The sequence below is a fragment of the Ananas comosus genome, linkage group 22 (genome assembly GCF_001540865.1).
Source record: "Ananas comosus cultivar F153 linkage group 22, ASM154086v1, whole genome shotgun sequence".
NCBI lineage: Eukaryota > Viridiplantae > Streptophyta > Magnoliopsida > Poales > Bromeliaceae > Ananas > Ananas comosus.
This window is the reverse complement of record NC_033642.1, coordinates 7,687,755-7,707,390: the sequence shown is the minus strand read 5'-3', so window position 1 is coordinate 7,707,390 and position 19,636 is coordinate 7,687,755. Positions and strand designations below refer to the sequence as shown.

General features: G+C 34.7%; 4 protein-coding genes across 4 annotated transcripts in view; all 4 read left to right on the top strand.

The window, feature by feature from the left end:
* Positions 1-1,160, top strand: part of LOC109727111 (SKP1-like protein 11) — a 2,002-nt gene extending 842 nt beyond the window's left edge. The window contains exon 2 of the mRNA XM_020257010.1: positions 972-1,160. Within this exon, the coding sequence (XP_020112599.1) occupies positions 972-1,160 (189 nt within the window). The remainder of the gene's footprint in view (positions 1-971) is intronic.
* On the top strand, positions 1,433-2,012 carry LOC109727110 (SKP1-like protein 4). The gene is made up of 2 exons (XM_020257009.1): positions 1,433-1,921; positions 1,998-2,012. The coding sequence occupies exons 1-2, from the start codon at positions 1,433-1,435 to the stop codon at positions 2,010-2,012; spliced, it is 504 nt and encodes a 167-aa protein (XP_020112598.1).
* LOC109727010 (SKP1-like protein 1A) lies at positions 9,674-11,941 on the top strand. The gene is made up of 2 exons (XM_020256862.1): positions 9,674-10,135; positions 11,439-11,941. The coding sequence occupies exons 1-2, from the start codon at positions 9,794-9,796 to the stop codon at positions 11,610-11,612; spliced, it is 516 nt and encodes a 171-aa protein (XP_020112451.1). The 5' UTR covers positions 9,674-9,793; the 3' UTR covers positions 11,613-11,941.
* Positions 14,747-19,010, top strand: LOC109727344 (SKP1-like protein 1A). The gene is made up of 2 exons (XM_020257430.1): positions 14,747-15,224; positions 18,573-19,010. The coding sequence occupies exons 1-2, from the start codon at positions 14,871-14,873 to the stop codon at positions 18,744-18,746; spliced, it is 528 nt and encodes a 175-aa protein (XP_020113019.1). The 5' UTR covers positions 14,747-14,870; the 3' UTR covers positions 18,747-19,010.

The following is a 19,636-nucleotide window of genomic DNA, read 5'->3' as shown; positions in this document are numbered from 1 at the left end:
ATTAAATGATAAATTTTACTATTATTTTTAATTTTTCAACACTCTAAAGTGTTAGGATAAATTTTATCAATACTTTTCAGAATATATTTTAGAGACACTTGGTATAAGCGACATCGGTATAAGTGGCGACTCTCGCGACTCCTCATTTGCCAGATTATATTGGAATACTTTTAGGAATCGTTAAATATTAAAAAAAAATTGTTCTTAAATGTTGCTTTTTTTTTTTGTAGTGTATGATATATAATAGATTTTTTTTTAATAAATTATTAAAAATATTAGAATTTGTTAAATAGTTCTATCAACATATTATTTGGCCAGTTAATCATATTTCGTCTTATGAAAGAATAATTAAGAAACGGTCAATAATTCACTATCTTAAATACAATTTTAAAAAAAAAAACCTAAAAGGAAAAATCCTAACAATCTATCCGTAGTAAAATTCTAACAATCAAACAGAAATTTCAATAATCGAAATACAATCCTAACAATTTCACACAGAAAAATCCTCACGTAAACGATTCACCATCTTTCCGTCCAACATGGAGTTAGTTTGCAGAAAGAGAGTTAGTCGGCAGAATAAAATTTTAGAAAGATAATCATTTGTCCAATCAAAAATTTTGCAAGGGTTATTGGAACAATGCTAGCTCCTCCACAACAAAATAAGATAAAACGCTATTTTTCATCTTACTTAACTAAACGTTATTTTTTTTATTCCCAGCAATAACTTAATTTTCATCCAAACACAAAATTAATCTAATCCTCGCTTATACCTCAATTTATACCTATCCCCGGAATACCCACTTTTTGCTTATCTCCGAACCAAACGATACCTCGTAGTACTTGTCCCTTTGATCTTTTACCATGGTTTTATCTCAGCACATTCTTAATTAATTTGTAACTTCTAACAATTTGTAAGTTCACAGCAGAAATGATGATAATAATGATAACAATAATAATTACTGCATGTACAGGCGTCTAACTATATGGAAATCGAGGGACTGCTGCGTCTGACGTGCCAAACCGTGGCTGAGAAGTTGAAAGGCAAAACCACCGAGGAGATCCGGCAGACTTTCTGCATCCAAAACGACTACCCTCCGGAGGAGGAGGAGGAAGTGCGGGAAGAGATTTCATGGGCGCTGGAGGAGAAGAGTCTGGACTAATTAAGCTTTTTACTTATTTTTTTTCTTATCCTTTTTTTTTCTGAACTTACTGGAGGTTTCTTTTTATTTTTTTTTATTTTTATTTTTTAGCAAATTAGTGATAAATTCAATTCCTATCCCCCCCANACATATACGTATATATATTCCCATCGACTGTTTTATTAATTTATAGCGTGCTAGTTTTTACTCCTCTTCTCTCTTTATCTCTGCTACTAGTATTCGAAATAATAATAATAATAATAATGGCGTCGCAAGATTGCGAGAGGGCGGTAATGGCGTCGCAAGATTGCGAGGCAGCAGCGTCGTCGAGGGCGGCAGCGGAGGAGCAGAAGACGGTGAGGGTGGCGGCGTCGTCGAGGGCGAAGAAGAAGGAGCAGAAGACGGTGAGGGTGGCGGCGTCGTCGTCGAGGGCGGAGAAGGAGGAGCAGAAGGAGGAGCGGAGGACTGTGAGGGTGACGAGCAACGACGGGGAGGAGTTCGAGATGGATGAGGCGGTGGCGCGGGGGTCGGTAATGCTGCGGCATATGATGGAGCTCGGCATCGCCTTGGACGGCGTCACGCTGCCGATAGTGAGCGGCGAGATCCTCGCGTTGGCGGTCTCGTACCTCAGGTTCCACCGCGACTATGACGACGGCGGCTCTGGCTATGGCTATGGCTATAGCTATGGCTATCACAGCGAAAGTGAAGACACAGCACTCACGAATTTCGATAGAGACCTCGTCAAGCAACTCGACCAAGCCACCCTCCTCGATCTCCTCGCTGTACGTGAGCAACCCTCCTCCCCCACTCCTTATTTCCAGTTTGATGATCTTTATCATCTTCTCTTTTTATTTAAAGAAATCTGGCAACTAATGAGATTTGATTTACAAAGTCAAAATCTAGTCCTTCAACAATCACCATTAAAAAAATTTCAATATAAGGACGCTTTTTAAACGACGTTAAAATAAATGTGTCCATAAAATATAGTAAATACCAACGCTTCAAAAAGTGTCATCAGATGAATCTTTTATTGTATCAAACCAATTTATTAAATGATAAATTTTACTATTATTTTTAATTTTTCAACACTCTAAAGTGTTAGGATAAATTTTATCAATACTTTTCAGAATATATTTTAGAGACACTTGGTATAAGCGACATCGGTATAAGTGGCGACTCTCGCGACTCCTCATTTGCCAGATTATATTGGAATACTTTTAGGAATCGTTAAATATTAAAAAAAAATTGTTCTTAAATGTTGCTTTTTTTTTTTGTAGTGTATGATATATAATAGATTTTTTTTTAATAAATTATTAAAAATATTAGAATTTGTTAAATAGTTCTATCAACATATTATTTGGCCAGTTAATCATATTTCGTCTTATGAAAGAATAATTAAGAAACGGTCAATAATTCACTATCTTAAATACAATTTTAAAAAAAAAAACCTAAAAGGAAAAGGAAACAGACTCTTTACTATATAGAATTCTAACAACAATATAAAAATCCCAACAAATAACATATAATTTAACAACCCAAAAAAAAAAAAAAAAAAATTTTGCAAGGGTTATTGGAACAATGCTAGCTCCTCCACAACAAAATAAGATAAAACGCTATTTTTCATCTTACTTATCTAAACGTTATTTTTTTTATTTATTATTACTTAAGTCCCTAATAAGCGTGTTTATTATGTCAAGTTTAATTCTCTCAGGCTTCGTTTAGTTCGGATATAAGCAAGAATTACTTATTCTAGGGATATGTACAAATTCAGATATAAACAAAAACTAGACTACTTTTGCGTTTGCATGAAAATTGATTGTTTTCGGAAATAAAAAAAATAACGTTTAGATAGATAAGATGAACTGTTCCAACTAAAGGTGGAACAGCTGAACTGTTCCCACCCTTAGCGGGTAATTTAGATAACCCGCTAAGCTGTTCCCACCCTTAGTATTGATGTTTGGGTACAAGAAGGAGATAAGGGCTTTATCCCTCTCGCACCCAATCCAAACATCACCTCAGTATCTTCTCATATATCTGTGCTCTTTTCAATATTGCATACTCTAACACCCCAAATAGTCTCGCACTAGATGATATAGAAAAGTCAGAGAGTCTTATCCGTGACAAATATGATAGAACTAATAATTAGACTTCAGCATTTCAGACCTGTGGTTGACCAATAATGCAATTAATCCATATTATTATTATTATTATTATTATTATTATTATTTCTTTAATTGCCCATGACTCTTTTCCAATGTATCCATGCAGCATCTATAAACTATTATGAATCCCCGTGGGATTCAAGCTTTCTCCTTAGTTTAGGAAAAAAGTGGGACCCACCTCTTCTGTAATTGTACAGAATATATTTCTTTAGTGGGCTCCACTAAATAATTATGTTTAGCAGAATAGGAAACATTTGAACGTTAATTAAGGAGCCCATAAATACTGGGTCGTTTCAAATGTTGCTCTAAATAATAATGTTTAATGAAATAAAAAATATTTGGAAGTTAATTGACGAGCCCATAAATGCTATGGTGTTTCTATATATGTAACGTTTCACATAAACACAAATTTTTTTTAAAAAAATATACAATAATACATGTCCAATAATTTAGGTATTTGTTCTTAGGTGTCTTAAAAAATTAAATTTGTATCGTCCGTGTAATTAATGCAAAGTCGGTTATCTCCTCAAGAGACTTCTCGGTTCTTCCCATCCGCCCCNTTGTTTTTATCGAATAGAGATAACATGAGTTTCATGCTTATATATATATATATATATATATATATATATATATATATATATATATATATATATAAACTAGACTGAAATACTATTAATAGCATAATGACTTTGTGCTATTAAGTTTTCTATCATTGGATTAAAAGATGTGCGGTTAGGATGATGTGCGCACCCTAGTGTTGAGTGGGTGATTAGTTGAATAGTATAATCAAACGGAACTTGATAGCACCAAGTACTTCGTGCTATCGATAACATCTTAGCCGGACTCTATATATGTAGAAAGAGAGAGAGAGTTCAGCTATGATGCTGGTAAAAGCACCAAGCACTTGTGCTTGTAAGTTTTTTACCGTTAGATCTACTTCTCGGATCATTTCAACCATTAGAAAATGTAAATTTATTTATTATATATTATTAGAAAATATCTGTCATATTCTAACTCAAATTTAAATAATTAATGCCAACAACAATTATATAGTTTATTTTTTATTTTATAAAATTTATATATAGTATAGATATATAGATATACATTGAATATTTTTCTATATTTCTTAATTCCGATAATAATAAAATATTAGTTGATATAATAGAGATAATAATATATAAATATTTATCTTAAAAGAAAAAAATATTGAATGATAAAAATATTTAATAAAAAAGTAAAATAATAATAATTGGAGAAAAAAGAAGAATTAAAAGTTTATTTTATTACGTTATTTATTTTGTATACGGAAAAAGAAAAAATATTTTGAAATTAAATAAAAAAATATTTTTTTCCACACGTTATCTATTAAGAAAAAATAAATTAAAGTATTAAATAGGAAAATATTTTTTTCTACCTGTTATCTGTCAGAGAAAAAATTAAATTAAAGTTTGTTTATCACGTATCATATTCTTATCTGGGTCGTGCTTTTATATATAGTATAGATATATAGAATTTGGCTGAAATATTATTAGGGTTATTTGCATATACGTCCCTACAAACATAGTGAATTGCGAAAATATTCCTGCAAAACGGAAACTCCATAAGTTGTCCCTACAAAAGTCCTAATTTATGCAGATATGTCCCTCTGATTAACATCTGTTAGAGAACTGTTTATTTTTTAACAGTTTTTTTGTGAAATGACCATTTTGCCCTCACAAATATATCCCTCTAAAAGTATCATCTTCCCCTTCTCTTTCTCTTTCTCTTACTCTTCCTCTTCGGGCCGCCGGAGCGGATGGCGGCGACGGCGCGGGTCCAGCTCGCCGGCGACGAAAAAGAGGGAAAAGAAAGAACGAGAGGAAGAAAAAAAGGGAAGAGAAGAAGGAGAGGAAGAGGGAGAGGAAGAGGGAAGAGAAAGATGAAGAGGGAAAGGGTTCGTCGCCGCGCGCCGCCGCCGCATCTCCTCCCTCGCCGGCGATGAAGAAGAGGGAAGAGGAAGAGGAAGAGGAAAAGAAAGAGAGAGAGGAAGAAGAAGAGGGAGATGGAGAGGGTTCGCCGCCGCCATCGCATCTTCTCCCTCACCGGCGATTAAGAAGAGGGAAGAGGAAGAGGGAGAGGAAGAAGAAGGGAGAAAAGGGAAGAGGGAGAGGAAGAAGGAGGAAAAGAAAGAAAGAGGGTTCACCGTCGTCGCCGCCGTCGCTGCCGCCGCCGCCCTCGCCGGCGACGAAGAAGAGGGAAGAAGAAGAGGAGGAAGAAGAAGAAAGATAGAACCGTAAATTCACGTTATAATTAACCATGGTTAAGTATTTTAACCGTGGTTAACGAAAATTTTCTAACAGTCCTTAACGGCAGGAACATATCTGCATAACTTTAGACTTTTGCAGGGATAACTTATGGAGTTTTCGTTTTGCAGGAATATTTCTGCAATTTACTATGTTTGCAGGGACGTGTATGCAAATAACCCATATTATTAATTGCACAAGTCATTGGTGCTGGATAAAAAAAAATGTGTAGTTAGAATGATGATAGTGGTCCTTTAAGATTGAGTGGGTGCTTAGTTGAATATTATGATCTAATGGCTAGAAATGATGAAAGAGATAAGTCTAACGTTAGAAAATTCAGTAATATCAAGTGCTTAGTATCTCAGCCAGACACTCTCTCTCTATATATTTTTTATTTGTTAGTTTCTCTTTTAACTAATATCTCAGTTTTGTATTCCTAAGTCATCTCCTACTAGTAGGCTAGTAAATGCAAGGGAAAATTAACAAATTCAATAAAAAAAATTTATTAATCTTTTAATAAAACAAAGTTTTAAATTTAACTAATTAAGAACAACAAGATTAAGAAAAAAAAAAGAAATATTACAAGTTAAAGCATAGGGTAAATTACGCTGCTGCCTCCTGAATTCTGAGACGAGTTTTATTTTGGTCTCTGTGATTTTCGGTAAAATTATGTTCAACTATACACTGTTCTGAATTAGTCACCCAATTTTTTTACTTAAGTTTTTATATTAAGTTAATCAAAATATACAAACCTTACTTAACTATGGACTATTTTGATTCAGTTATCCAACTTTTTAAAATTTTAAATTTTACTACTCAGTCTTTCAATTTATTTAATTTGAATCAGTCAACGGTATTTTGATTTCAAATTTTAAATTAATTACTTATTTTGATAAATTTATAGTTGCAACAATTGTATAAAATATACTTATTAAATCTATATAGATAAACGGCACATTCAAATTTTGAAGTCAAATCAAACAAAGTTAAAAATTAGGTAATAAAATCAAAACACTCAAAATGGTCCATAGTTCATATAAGTTATGTACATTCTTACTTTAAAAATTGTATCAAATTTAATGATTCTATTTTAGTTATTAACATTAATTAGCTTATTATATTAGTTTATCTATAAAAATTGAATGCTAAGTTTTATGCCTTTAATATTTTTTTAATTTAATCATATATTTTTAATGTATTTAACTTTTATATATATATATATATATATATATTATTTGATGGTGGATTATTTGCAATCATTCACATCTAAGATGTTTATTTCTCAACAAAAGAATAAAATTAGAGGAAAATATTTCTACCGACATATAAAATTATATGGAATTAGTACTTTAAAAAATTAGTACAAATCAAAATCAAACCAAATTTTTTTTACTTCCGTTCGATTTGATTTTTCACACTAGTTTGGGCTTCAATTTATCTTATAAGCCAAATCAAACCGAAAATTTTGATTTGGTTCGATTTTGATTTTTTTTTCACACTATATCTTGAATTTAGTATTGATTTTTTTTTCAAATTAAATTAGTTTGGTTCAATTTCAAATTATCTTATAAATTAAAATTTTTAATTTGATTCGCTTCGATTCTTCACATTACAGTTAGGATTTGGTTTTGATTTAAACCCAAAGCTAACCCGAATCGTACCCGCTCCCACTTTTTTGGAAAAATTAACTTTTTTGTTTTAGTACATGTGATTTAAATATGGCCAATTTGTATAAAAAATTCACTTATTTTGAGCTTTTGCAAAATCGGGCCTCCTTTTTCGTTTTTACATATTCGGTCCGTTTTTTCAGCAAACTGACCAAAATACCTTTATTGCTTTTTCTCTTTCCTCTTTCTCTCTCTTCTTCGTTTCTCTCGTTTTATTTATTTTCTCGTCGGCAGAGCGGAAGCGGAGTGGAGGCAGAAACGGTCCGTCTCGCCTCTTACCCTCATGCTCTCGCCCTCGCCCTTGCCCTCGTCCATGCACCCCCCACCTTACTCGCCTACGACCTCGCCAAGGCCGTGCCGCGACTTTTTTTTTTTTTTGCTTTTTTCTTTTCTTTTCTTCTCCGACTCCTCTCCACCGTCTCCGACGACGACACCTCTCGCCCTTCCCCGCCCTTCTCATCTCTCCCTCTTTCTCATTTTCTGCCGCTTCCGACGACGATTTATCTTCGCCGGCGCCGACGTCGACACCGTAGAGGTCACTGCGGCGCTACAGTCTCGAAGCGGGGGTCCTTAGCGGCGTCGTCACCAGCGCCGTAGCTATTGGCAGAGAATGTGACAAAAAAAATTATAGAAAAAACAGAAAAAAATAAAGATAAAAAATTATAAAAAAAGAATGATGAAAATGAAATTGCATCGTTAATTACAAAAAAAATTATAAGTTGCACTATTTAAGATGTAAACTGCTGCTTTAAGATAAAAATTATACCTTTGAACGAAAATTATATTATTTTTTATCTTAAACTGCATCTTTTTAAGTGATATTTATACTGTTTCTCCTCTTGTTGCACTATTTCTTCTCTTGTTGCACTATTTCTCCTCTTGTTTACACAGAAATGGTGCAAAAAGAGGAGAAACAGTGCAACAAGAGAAGAAACAGTATAAATATCTCTTAAAAAGGTGCAGTTTCTCCTCTTATTGCATTGTTTTTCCTCTTGTTGCACTATTTCTCCTATTGTTTATACAGAAATGGTGCAACAAGAGAAAAAACAGTGCAACAAGAGAAAAAACAGTAAATATATCTCTTAAAACAGTGTAGTTTCTTCTCTTGTTGCACTATTTCTCCTCTTATTTACACAGAAATGGTGCAACAAGAAAAGAAACAGTATATATATCTCTTAAAACAGTGCAGTTTTTTCTCTTGTTGCACTGTTTTTCCTATTGTTGCATTATTTCTCCTTTTATTTACACAGAAATGGTGCAACAAGAGGAGAAACAGTACAATAAGAGAAGAAACAGTATAAATATCTCTTAAAAGGGTGCAGTTTAAAATAAAAAATAGTGTAACAAGAGGAGAAATGGTGCAACAAGAGGAGAAACAGTGCAACTTTTGTTTAAAGAGTGTAACTTTCATCTTAGTGGATGCAGTTTACATCTTAAGTAGTGCAACTTATAATTTTTTTTACAGTTAACGATACAATTTCATGTTCATCCTTCTTTTTATATAATTTTTTATCTTTATTTTTTTTTNCGTGGACGAGGGCAAGGGCGAGGGCGAGGGCGAGAGAATGAGGGTGAGAGGCGAAACGGACCGTTTCTGCCTCCGCTCTGCCGGCGAGAAAAAAAAAAAGAACGAGAGAAACGAAGAGGAGAGAGAAAGAGGAAAGAGAAAAAGTAAAAAATGTATTTTGGTCAGTTTGCTGAAAAAGCGGACCGAATCTGCAAAAACGAAAAAGGTGGCCCGGTTTTGCAAAAGCCCAAAATAAGTGAATTTTTTATGCAAATTGGCCTTTAAATATATACCAATTTAGTATTTCGTGATTTTTTTTAATTATCCACTTCATTATTTTTTTCTTTAAATCAGGGACACAGTTAAAACTAAAAGGTACTAAAGTAAATATTCGATTACTAAGGTGGGTAATTGAAGTTTTTTGTATATAATTTAACAAAATACTAACAGAGTAGCCGACGAAAAGAAAAAAAATCAAATCAAATGATGTCAAATTGATACACTTCAAACTATAAGATATTAAAGTGAGAAAGTGCGAAACCACACAAAGGTGGTATTTGAAGTTTTTTTTTTGGGAAAACTTCAAATACCACTATGTGGTTTCACACTTTCTCACTTTAGTATCTTGTTGTTTAAAGTGTATCAATTTAGTGCAATGTGATTTCATTTTTATTTATTTATTATTGATTTTACTATTTTTTTTCGTTAAATCTGTGACAAAGTTAAAAATAAAAAGTACTAAAGTATATATTCGATAAACCTAGGTGAAGTATCTGAAGTTTTTTGTATATAACTTAACGAAATATTAACGGAGAAGCGGACGAAAAGATAAAAATAAAACCACAGAACACTAACTTGATACACTTTAAATCATAGGTACTAAAGTGAGCAACTGCGAAACCAGGGGGCCCTAATTGAAGTTTACTTTTTTGTTTTTTGTTTTTTGCGCTATCTCGATCAAACGCTAGGGTTTCGTCTAGGGTTTCTCCTCGTCCCCTTCCTCTCTCTCGACTCTTCCTCCTCCTCCTCCTCGTTAATGGCTACTACGGGGGCATCGGATGGGGCGTCGGCGGCGAAGAAGGAGGGGCTGGTGACGCTGATGAGCGGCGACGGGGAGATCTTCGAGGTGGAGGCGGCGGCGGTGGCGGCGCTCTCGGTGACGATCCGCCACGCGATCGAGGAGGGGTTCGGGGATCGGCCCATCCCGCTCCCCATCGTCGGCGCCCGCGCCCTCGCCCTCGCCGTCGAGTACTGCCGCAAACACCACTCCCTCGGCGGCGGCGCCGGCGAGGACTCCGCCGCCTACGACGACGAGCTCAGGGCCTTCGACCATAACCTCGCCAAGGTCGACCGCGACACCCTCTTCGACCTCATCGAAGTGAGTTTTTGGTATATTGTGCCTTTTATTGACCTCTTCTTTGAAGATAGTGTTGAATGCATACGGTGTACCATTCATGGCGGTCGCAGAGTTTGCCGTCGGGGTCTATATGAATCGGCATTTAGGCCATTTTTGTTTTTTTAATTTGATGATATATCGGCGGAAATATTTTTCTTTTGTTGTCGTATTGCACATTGGTTAGTTTCTAAAAACTACAATCCATCATCCACTCCTGCCAAATAAGTCCTTAATTTGTTGGAATATGTTCTATGCCATGTAATAGACTTGTAGATAAAAGTTCATGGATTCTAAACAATTATGTCTTATGAATCAAACTATGTCTCTCTTGTATTAGATAACTAGGTTTTAGATTTACAAAGCTTATGACTTTACGCATAGCGTTTTAGATGTGGTAGATCGCGTCTATCAGTGTGGTATTAAGATATTGATCACCAAATACTGAGTGTGGCGCATGAAATGTTCAGATGCACTGGGTGGAGGCAATAATTTCTCCTTTTTTTTTTTTGGCTGTATTCCGAGTTTTCGCCTCTCTATTTGCACAATCTTTTTCTTCCCAATGTTAACATGTTGTTTCCCTGGAACCCCTATGTCGAGTTTACTGCTCCTTCATATTTTTTTTGATTGCTCAGATAGAAGATCACTTGTTTCCCACTAACACGAGATCTTAATGTAGATGAAATGACCATTTGTTATACAAACTTTGTTGAGGTTAATAATATGAGAGTAGGAATTCTCTTTTAATCGACTAGACTCTGAGACTCTTGTTTTGACATCTTGTTTCCCAGTCCTGTGTATATCATCTATATACTTGAGAATCCAGCTATATAAGCTAAATCCAGAAAAAAGAGTTCCATTGTAAATGTATAATTTCGTGTTTTATCTGATATGCATGAGGATTAAAGGTCGTGATCATTATTGAAGGCTAATTTTGGTCGGTATATACATTAACTAGCCATAATTGATTGACTTTGAGTTGAAGACTAAGATGTAGAGAATATATGAATGGACTAGCTAGATTGCCTTATAAAGATCGTAGCGTATGGGCATCATCGCAAACCTTTACTCTTCACTTTAAAGTTTATGTTATACGGAAAGTATGATGGTTATTGGGATATTTTGTTTGATGACATCTTTAGAGCATTCACTCCCACTTCATGTTGGTTGGTCCAAAGGTGGTGGTACATAGGAATGGAACACAAGTTGGCTATACCGAGTTCTTTTTTGTTTTTATCATGTTTTCATCGCAACGATTCATTGCAGTTTCATTTTATGACAATTTCAGGCTGCTAACTATTTGGAAATAGAGGGTTTGCTAAATCTGATGTGCCGAACTGTCGCCGAAATGATGAAAGGGAAATCTGTAGAAGAACTTCGGAGGACTTTCGACGTCTCGAATGACTACACACCGGAGGAAGAGGAAGAAGTGCGAAGGGAGGTTTCATGGGCCTTGGACTGAGGTTTGGCTAACTGTGATCATTTCTGCACTTGCTAGGTTTTCTTAGTAGCTAACTAAAATGCAAGCCTGCATTCTTGTTCTTGCATTAGTAAACCAAATTGTTAACTCACAGGGTCGATTAATGTCAGCATGTATATTCTCAGACTCCTGAAAATTTAGGAGTCAGAATATCTGCTATTTCTTCAATCTCTCTTTTTTGTCTTCCATTTTGCCAAAGATAATGATCTTTGTAAACAACTACAATATAATTTCACAGCGAATTTATGAGCTGGAATTTCTAATGTAATTGTACACTCTTGTTGTTCCAAATGCTTCTATTTTTTTTTTAATTTTTTTTTTCTTTGTCATGTTATCTTTATAAGCCAAGATCTAGAAAATTTCATATGTAGAAAGATTATTGATCTTAGTAAACAACAGAATTTCTTGACTTTGTGCATTGCTGCTTTTACCGGAGTTCGATCGAAAAACTAGGAAGCTTTGTCTTTTGTTTCTTGTTGATCTGTAACTTTATGTGAAGCTATGTTTTGTTTTGTTACTTCGTTGTATTTGTGTAGTTGCAATTGTAGTGCTGTTGTAATTGCATGCAGATCTAAATCCTATGTTTGTTTTGATGTGTTTGATTCAATTACTGTAGTTGGAACTGTACGAACAGATTCAACTGCAGCAGTTGAAATTATGCTCAAATTAGTCGCAGTCTTAACTACAGCAGTTGGTGTCTCTCTAATAACTTTTTATACATAAAATGTATTTTTTTCTACACAAAAGATAAATCTCACCACCTCATATATATATACAGTAATAAAATTTTGTAAATCCATTTTTTAATCACATGCAACTAAACAAATCCTATAATTATAGTATTTTCTACTGCTTGCGACCAAACAAGATGTATATTACTATAATCATTGTATTTCTATCTGTATGCATCTCTAATTATATTATATTTTTAACTACACCCAATCAAATAGCATGTATTTCTAGCTGTATGCATATCTAATTATACTATATTTATAATTACACCTAATCAAACGTCCTCTAAGTAATGTTTAGATATAATTGAACCCTCTAATCTACAAAGAAATATCTTTTCTTTTAGGCCTGCTTTTTTTTTTTTCCGCCCTTTTTAAACACAAATTTTGAAACTTTTCTCTTGCTATCATAATTATTTAGTTTGTAATATATTTTGACTAATAAGTGATAGATCCATGACAACATATTTTAAAAAAAATGGTTTAAAAGAAAATAAAAAATTTCTTTTAAATTTTTATTTTTCCATTGGTAAGCAAACAACTTAGATGTAAGAATTGCAAGTAATCTATTATTATTTTTTATACTTTTTATATAGAAATGTTATTTTTTTTTAAGTGAAAAACACAAACAAGATACTAAACAAAGCCTTAATTTCAGAGGGAAACATAAAAAACGATCAAACAAAAAAGAACTTGATTGATATAATTAACCTTTTGAGTTTTATTTTGAAAAGAAATTAAGAAAACGAAAAAAAACCAGTAAATATGATTGAGTTCATGGACATATTTATTAGGAACATGTTCATTGTTTACTAAAGAGGATATCCTAATCCATAGGATAGGCATGTGATATGATATTCACACTGCTTAGTGTATTTGTTAGATTTTAATTAGGTTTTTTCTGGTGATTTAAAACTTCATGGGCTTTTTGGGGAGCGCAATATTTCATGGGTCTTGTTTGGAAGCCCGTGCTAAAGTTTTTACATATGAGGATTAGTCGCAGAAACTTTTNAGCACGCCATCCGTTTCGTTTACTTCATTTAGAAATAAACTTAGCTAGAAATATGAATCAACTAGAATTCGAATTTGGGACCTCGGTTACCAACCACTAAGCCCTTTGTCACTTACTATAGGGACGGTCGGTATTAGTCACAGAAACTAAAAGTATATTGTTACTATTTATATACTCCTTTATTTTTATGTTAGTTGTTTGAAAAAAAAAAAAAAAAAAGTTATGCTTTTGATTTAAATACACGCACGGCATGAGCAGGGCCGGACGAGCGGCGGCGCGCGGTCCAGGCATCCGGTTTATTTTATTTTATTTTTATCTTTAATTTTTGGGAGGCTTAACCGTTGCGCTACACGTAATTGACTCGTTGTACCACGTTAGCCTCCTACGATATTTTTAAGAAAGGTCGCATGAGTTTTAATCTACACCGAAGCTCACCTAAGAACCAAACATCTTTTCCTTACCATTGATCTTTTGCGCTGAGTTTCATCAAACTTTCTAATACTTTGTTGGATTTACTAAACTTGTTGGGTTCATCTTACGCTACTTTGAAAGCGAACCGATGGGATGGAACATGGACGTTGTATTGCTGGAAGTGATTACTGAGAAGCCTCACACATGAACAGTCTTTAGGACAATCTTACTATTGTCTTTCTAATACTTTGTTGGGGCAATTTTGATTTTAGAATAGTGTTCTACACGTCTCGATCCGCAGGTCTTTTCTAATTATTTTCTCTACAACATTTATCATTTAATTTCTGTTTTGAATTTTCAAAAACTCGAATTTAATTTTCAAATTGTTTTAAAATGAAAATTTTACTAAAAAAAGAAAAAAAATTCCTACATATTCAACCTTTAAATAATTTTATTTAGACAAAATTAATTAGATATACTAATGAATTATATTACGTCTTCTGCATGATATATGAAATTAGTTACATGGTAAACTGAATTATTGACACACCATAATCTTATTTAAAATAATTAATAAAATTTATAATAAAAATGTTTAAACTGTCATGAAATGAGATAAAAATAAAAAAGAGATTTGAGTATACCGTCGTTTCATCTATCTATAGCTATTTCTATAATCTTATTTAATCTGTTTATTTAAAATTTAAATTTTTTTGAAAAATTAATTTATGTTTTGAATAATATTATAAAAATTATCCATGTGTAACACTCGGCACAAAAGAAAAAACTCATAATATAAAAGTGCGAAAGGGAAAAAAATAAAAATAAAAATAGAAAAATGATCGAGTGACATTAGCCGTTCGATCTGCTAATGTTCCTCTTATCCGACGGTCCCTACTATTCTATCCATTTATCCATCACACCGAGAAAAAGAAATAGACAAAAACAAAAAAAAGAAAAAAGAAAAACGATCCTCTCTCTCTCCACTCCGTACTATTCATCACCTCTTCCCCCTTCTCACTCTCCCTCTCTCTCTCTCGCGTTTCCAAAACCCTAGCGGAGAAAACCCTAGCATCGAGGTCGTCCATGGCGAAGAAGATAACGCTGAAGAGCTCGGACGGGGAGATCTTCGAGGTGGACGAGGCGGTGGCGGTGGAGTCGCAGACGATCAAGCACCTGATCGAGGACGCTTACGACGAGGACGGGATCCCGGTCCCCAACGTCAACGCCAAGATCCTCTCCAAGGTGATCGAGTACTGCAAGAGGCACGTCGACGCCGCCGCCGTCGCCGCCGCCGCCAAGCCCTCCGCCGGCGGCGGCGGCGGCACCGGCGCCGGAGACGACTCCGCCTCCTCCTCCAAGGCCGTCGAGGAGGAGCTCAAGCAGTGGGACGCGGAGTTCGTCAAGGTCGACCAGGCCACCCTCTTCGACCTCATCCTGGTTCGAATCTCACGCCCCCTTTGGTTTGAATTGTCGGTTTCCCTTTTTACATGTGATCGGATATTTTTTTGGTTTCTAGGGTTTCATCGGCATATATCTATTGTGCTAATTTTGAGGCTTTTGTATCTGATTTCGTATGTTTTGTTACGATTAGGGTTTGCATGATATTAGTTGCTTCAATTATCGCTCTCCAGTTTCTGTTCGGAAATGGTGATTTACGTTCATATGCGAAATGTGAGGCCAAATGTTTGGTTCAGTTATGAATAGATTAATGCATGTTACAGTGAGAACTTGATATTTCCTCTTTATTGTATCAGCGGTTTTTTTGTTTGTGCTAATGTTGTCTGATTTTTGCATGTATTTTTAAAGATTCACGTACTTTTCGACGTTTCCATCAACATCCACGTAATGGTTACTGTTCTTCTGTTGGCCTTTATTTTGTAAAATTGCTCTTGATAACAAAACTTGTGTTATTAGTCCTTTATTCGGCACTAGAAGTGCAAGATTTATTACATTATTATTAGGAGCATAGGTTGACATATCTACATTTAAGTGTACTTATTAATATGTGGAACCAGTAGGGATGAAGGAGATAAAAGAACAGTGAGGGACGTGAGATAATTATAGAGATATGTATTGAAGTTCATTGCAAGAATTTTAGGAAGGCATAGGAGGAAGTATGTGGAGTCATAAATGAAGGATAGAGAAGGGAAAAAGTATCCTGAAGAAGATGATATAACTACAATTGGTGCCTTTCTCGCATTTGTTGCGCAATGTGCTAGAAAACGTATCCAGAAGAGAATGATACAACTATGATTGGTTACATGTTGCATTTGTTGTACAAGGGTGCTGTAATAAGTATCCAGAAGAGGATGATACTATTATGATTGGTGTTTTGTCACATTTGTTGTACAATGTGCTAAACATTAATTATCTTTCATTGCAAGATGTGCTATACTTAGTGCATGTCCTTCGAAGTTTGTTGCTCACTTGTCAGATTGCTTCCTCCTGACACATGCAATTATCACATGCCTAATTTAGCAAGAAGAAGCAAGATATGCGGTCAAGCTGGATAGAGTACTATTATAGGATAAAATAGAGAAAATGTTGTTCAGTTTTACATTTTTGTCATTCATATGATTCGAACTTTAGGCTCTTTTGGCGGATGCTTTCGTAGATGCATATATATTACTATAACTTTATATCTATTGAAATTATAGAAATTTTACCTCTTTAATAGTTCTGGAGTTTTGTAGGTTTGTATGTGCTTGCCAATTTTTTTCCTTTTTTTTTTCTTGAAGGTTTCGCTTTAACTGCTGTACCCGAGCTATAGATAACTGATATGTAGTTAATATCAGATTTTTAGTACAATGATTTGGATACATGTCCATAGTGTCTAAGATAACGCATCTAACAAAAGGGATAACTATGGATATAGATTTTCTTGTAAGCTCCAGGTAACATTTGTTAGAGTCTAGCGAATGTAGAATCTATTCTTTCTGTGATGTGAATAAAAAGTCTGCATCGGATCTCTTATTAGCGGTATTTAATGCTATCCTAATTACAGAACCAACTTTTCTCGACTCTTGAAAATAAATCTCTTCAATTAGATTGTATAATACTCCTTGTCGGTCTTCTGAAACTTGCTGTCAGTTCTTGTTTCAGTTCATCTATAACTGGTATACCATCTTTAGATTTGGTCAAGAATCAGAAGTAAAACAAAATTGGTCCCTCAGACCATTCTACATCTGATTGTACTATTTCCAGGTTTCATGCTATCCTAGTCTTTATGTGATGTTGTATTCAAATCCCAACTATATCCATGCCTCAGTCATTTTAACAAGTGATTACACTACAAATAATGACATGCAGTGAAAAGTAATATTGATGAAGCTATGCGTGTATCATTAATAAGTATATCGCTTAGTATTGGTGGTCATGGATTAGATAATTTTTAAACAATAAGCAATAAGAAAAAAGCAGTTAAATAGAAAAATACGAAATAAATCGTGAAATTTGGAAATCTACAAAAATTAGGTAACAAAGTAGAATTGAATTGGATCATAACAAGGGTTAACATTAATCCGAAAGATGATAGAATTGTACATCATTACAGTGGGGATAATGTAAGTACAACGGAAGCAATTAATCTTCTGCATCACTAAATGCTAGAATCACGATATCATCAACTACAAACTAGAAAAGTAGAGCAAGCCACAGTGTTAGCTTTATCTGTTCTCGTCTCCTTTTTTGGCATTTTATAGCAGTTCATATCTTTATCATCATCACTATTCTTGAGTTGGATGGCTCTTTTTGTGTTCCTTATGCCAGGGGTACTTAGTTTGTCCTTATATCCATTATGCAAAATCTAGCGCTTGTTTCATTTATTATGACAGAGCATTTAAATTGTCCTCTATGCATTATCATGCATGTATAACTTGGACAAATATCAAAGCTGAGACTCTTTTATGTCTCGTGAGTTCCATAAGGCTTGTCTAACTGCGTGAATGATTCTTTTCTTGCCTTTTATTTTAGGGAAAACTTCAAATACCACTCTTGTGGTTTCGCACTTTTTCACTTTAATACCCTGTGGTTTAAAGTGTATCAATTTAGTACCTTGTGTTTTCACACTTTCTCACTTTGGTATCCTGTGGTTTAAAATGCATCAATTTAGTACCCTATGGTTTCATTTTTCTGTTTTCGTGGGCTCCTCTGTTAATATTTCGTTAAATTATATAGAAAAAACTTCATATACCCTACCTAAGTTTATCGAATATTTACTTTAGCACCCTTTAGTTTTAACTTTGTTACTGATTTTTTTTTCTTCCGTTAATATTTCGTTAAATTATATACCAAAAACTTCAAATACCCTACCTAGGTTTATCGAATATTCACTTTAGTACCCTTTAATTTTAACTTTGTCACTGATTTAACGAAAAAAATTAATGAAATGGATAATAAAAAGAGAAAAAGAAACCACATGGTACTAATTTGATACACTTTAAACCACAGGGTACTAAAGTGAGAAAGTGTGAAACCACAGGGGCTAATTTGATACACTTTAAACCACAGGGTACTAAAGTGAGAAAGTGTGAAACCACAGGGGCTAATTTGATACACTTTAAACCACAGGGTACTAAAGTGAGAAAGTGTGAAACCATAAGGGGGTTATTTGAAGTTTACCCTTTATTTTATGTTACTCATATATGGAGTGGGCATTTTCCTTACCATTTTTGCATATATGGCTATATTCTTTGACCTGCTCATCAATATTAATAAATTAGTTCTTCCTGTGATTTTTTTTTTTCTTCTTCTCTTTTGGTGATCATTACCTTCCAATTCTTCCAGGCTGCAAACTATCTTAACATAAAGGGACTGCTCGACCTGACCTGCCAAACTGTGGCTGACATGATCAAGGGAAAGACGCCCGAAGAGATCCGCAAGACGTTCAACATAAAGAACGACTTCACCCCCGAGGAAGAGGAGGAGGTGCGGAGGGAGAACCAATGGGCCTTCGAGTGAACAGTATGACGATGACCTATTGTCCTGATAGATGATAATGGGCGGGTTTATAGCTCGGGGGAATAATCGCAGGCCTCTTTCTTCTTCTGACTAGCTCTTATTACGAAGTCGATGTTGCTATGTAACTTGTAATATGGTCGGTTGTGCGTAGCAGACCATTGAAGGACTACCTACCGACCTCATTTGGATAATATTTCTCGTCACTCTGTGAACTATCTTCTGTTGATGGTTATCAATGTGGGATGTTTGCATCGCATTTCTACTTGCTCCTTCCCCTCTTCAATAGCTCGCCAGTTTTGAGTATTTGATTCGCATGTTATAATTCTTGATCATCTTCTTCAGCATGGCAGAGCAGATGGATTGCTCCATATTATCATGGTAGTAGTTGGTACAAGGAAGTCTTTGCTTTGTGGATTTGATAGATCTTAGGCCAGGCCACACTTTTCGGCAGTGCTTGTATGCTCCTTTTTAGCCTGGCTTGTGGAATAGCTTTTCTACTCTAAGGAGGTGCCGCAGTGTATTTAGCTAGTGAAAGTCCAGAGCTTTTTCTACTTACTTGCATTGGATTAGAGACGTTACAGTATCAGCAAACACAATTGACATTCAAGTGTATTAGATGAGATATCACAAAAGAAAGCAAACTGATACAGTACAGCAAAGTTTAATTAAGCTCTTTATTTCAAGCTGGTTCACACTATCTCCAACTAATAATCAAAACTCAATACTGTAATAAACTTTTTTACATTTATTTCGAGTTTGCAACAAAAAATCAAATCTCAAGCAGAGAGATTTTCCTTACTAAAAAACTGGGGAGGAAAAGGGTTCATGTTAGATAAATGTTTCTCATTCTCGGCTTCGAAGTAGCTCGAAAACACAAACAGTAAGATGCC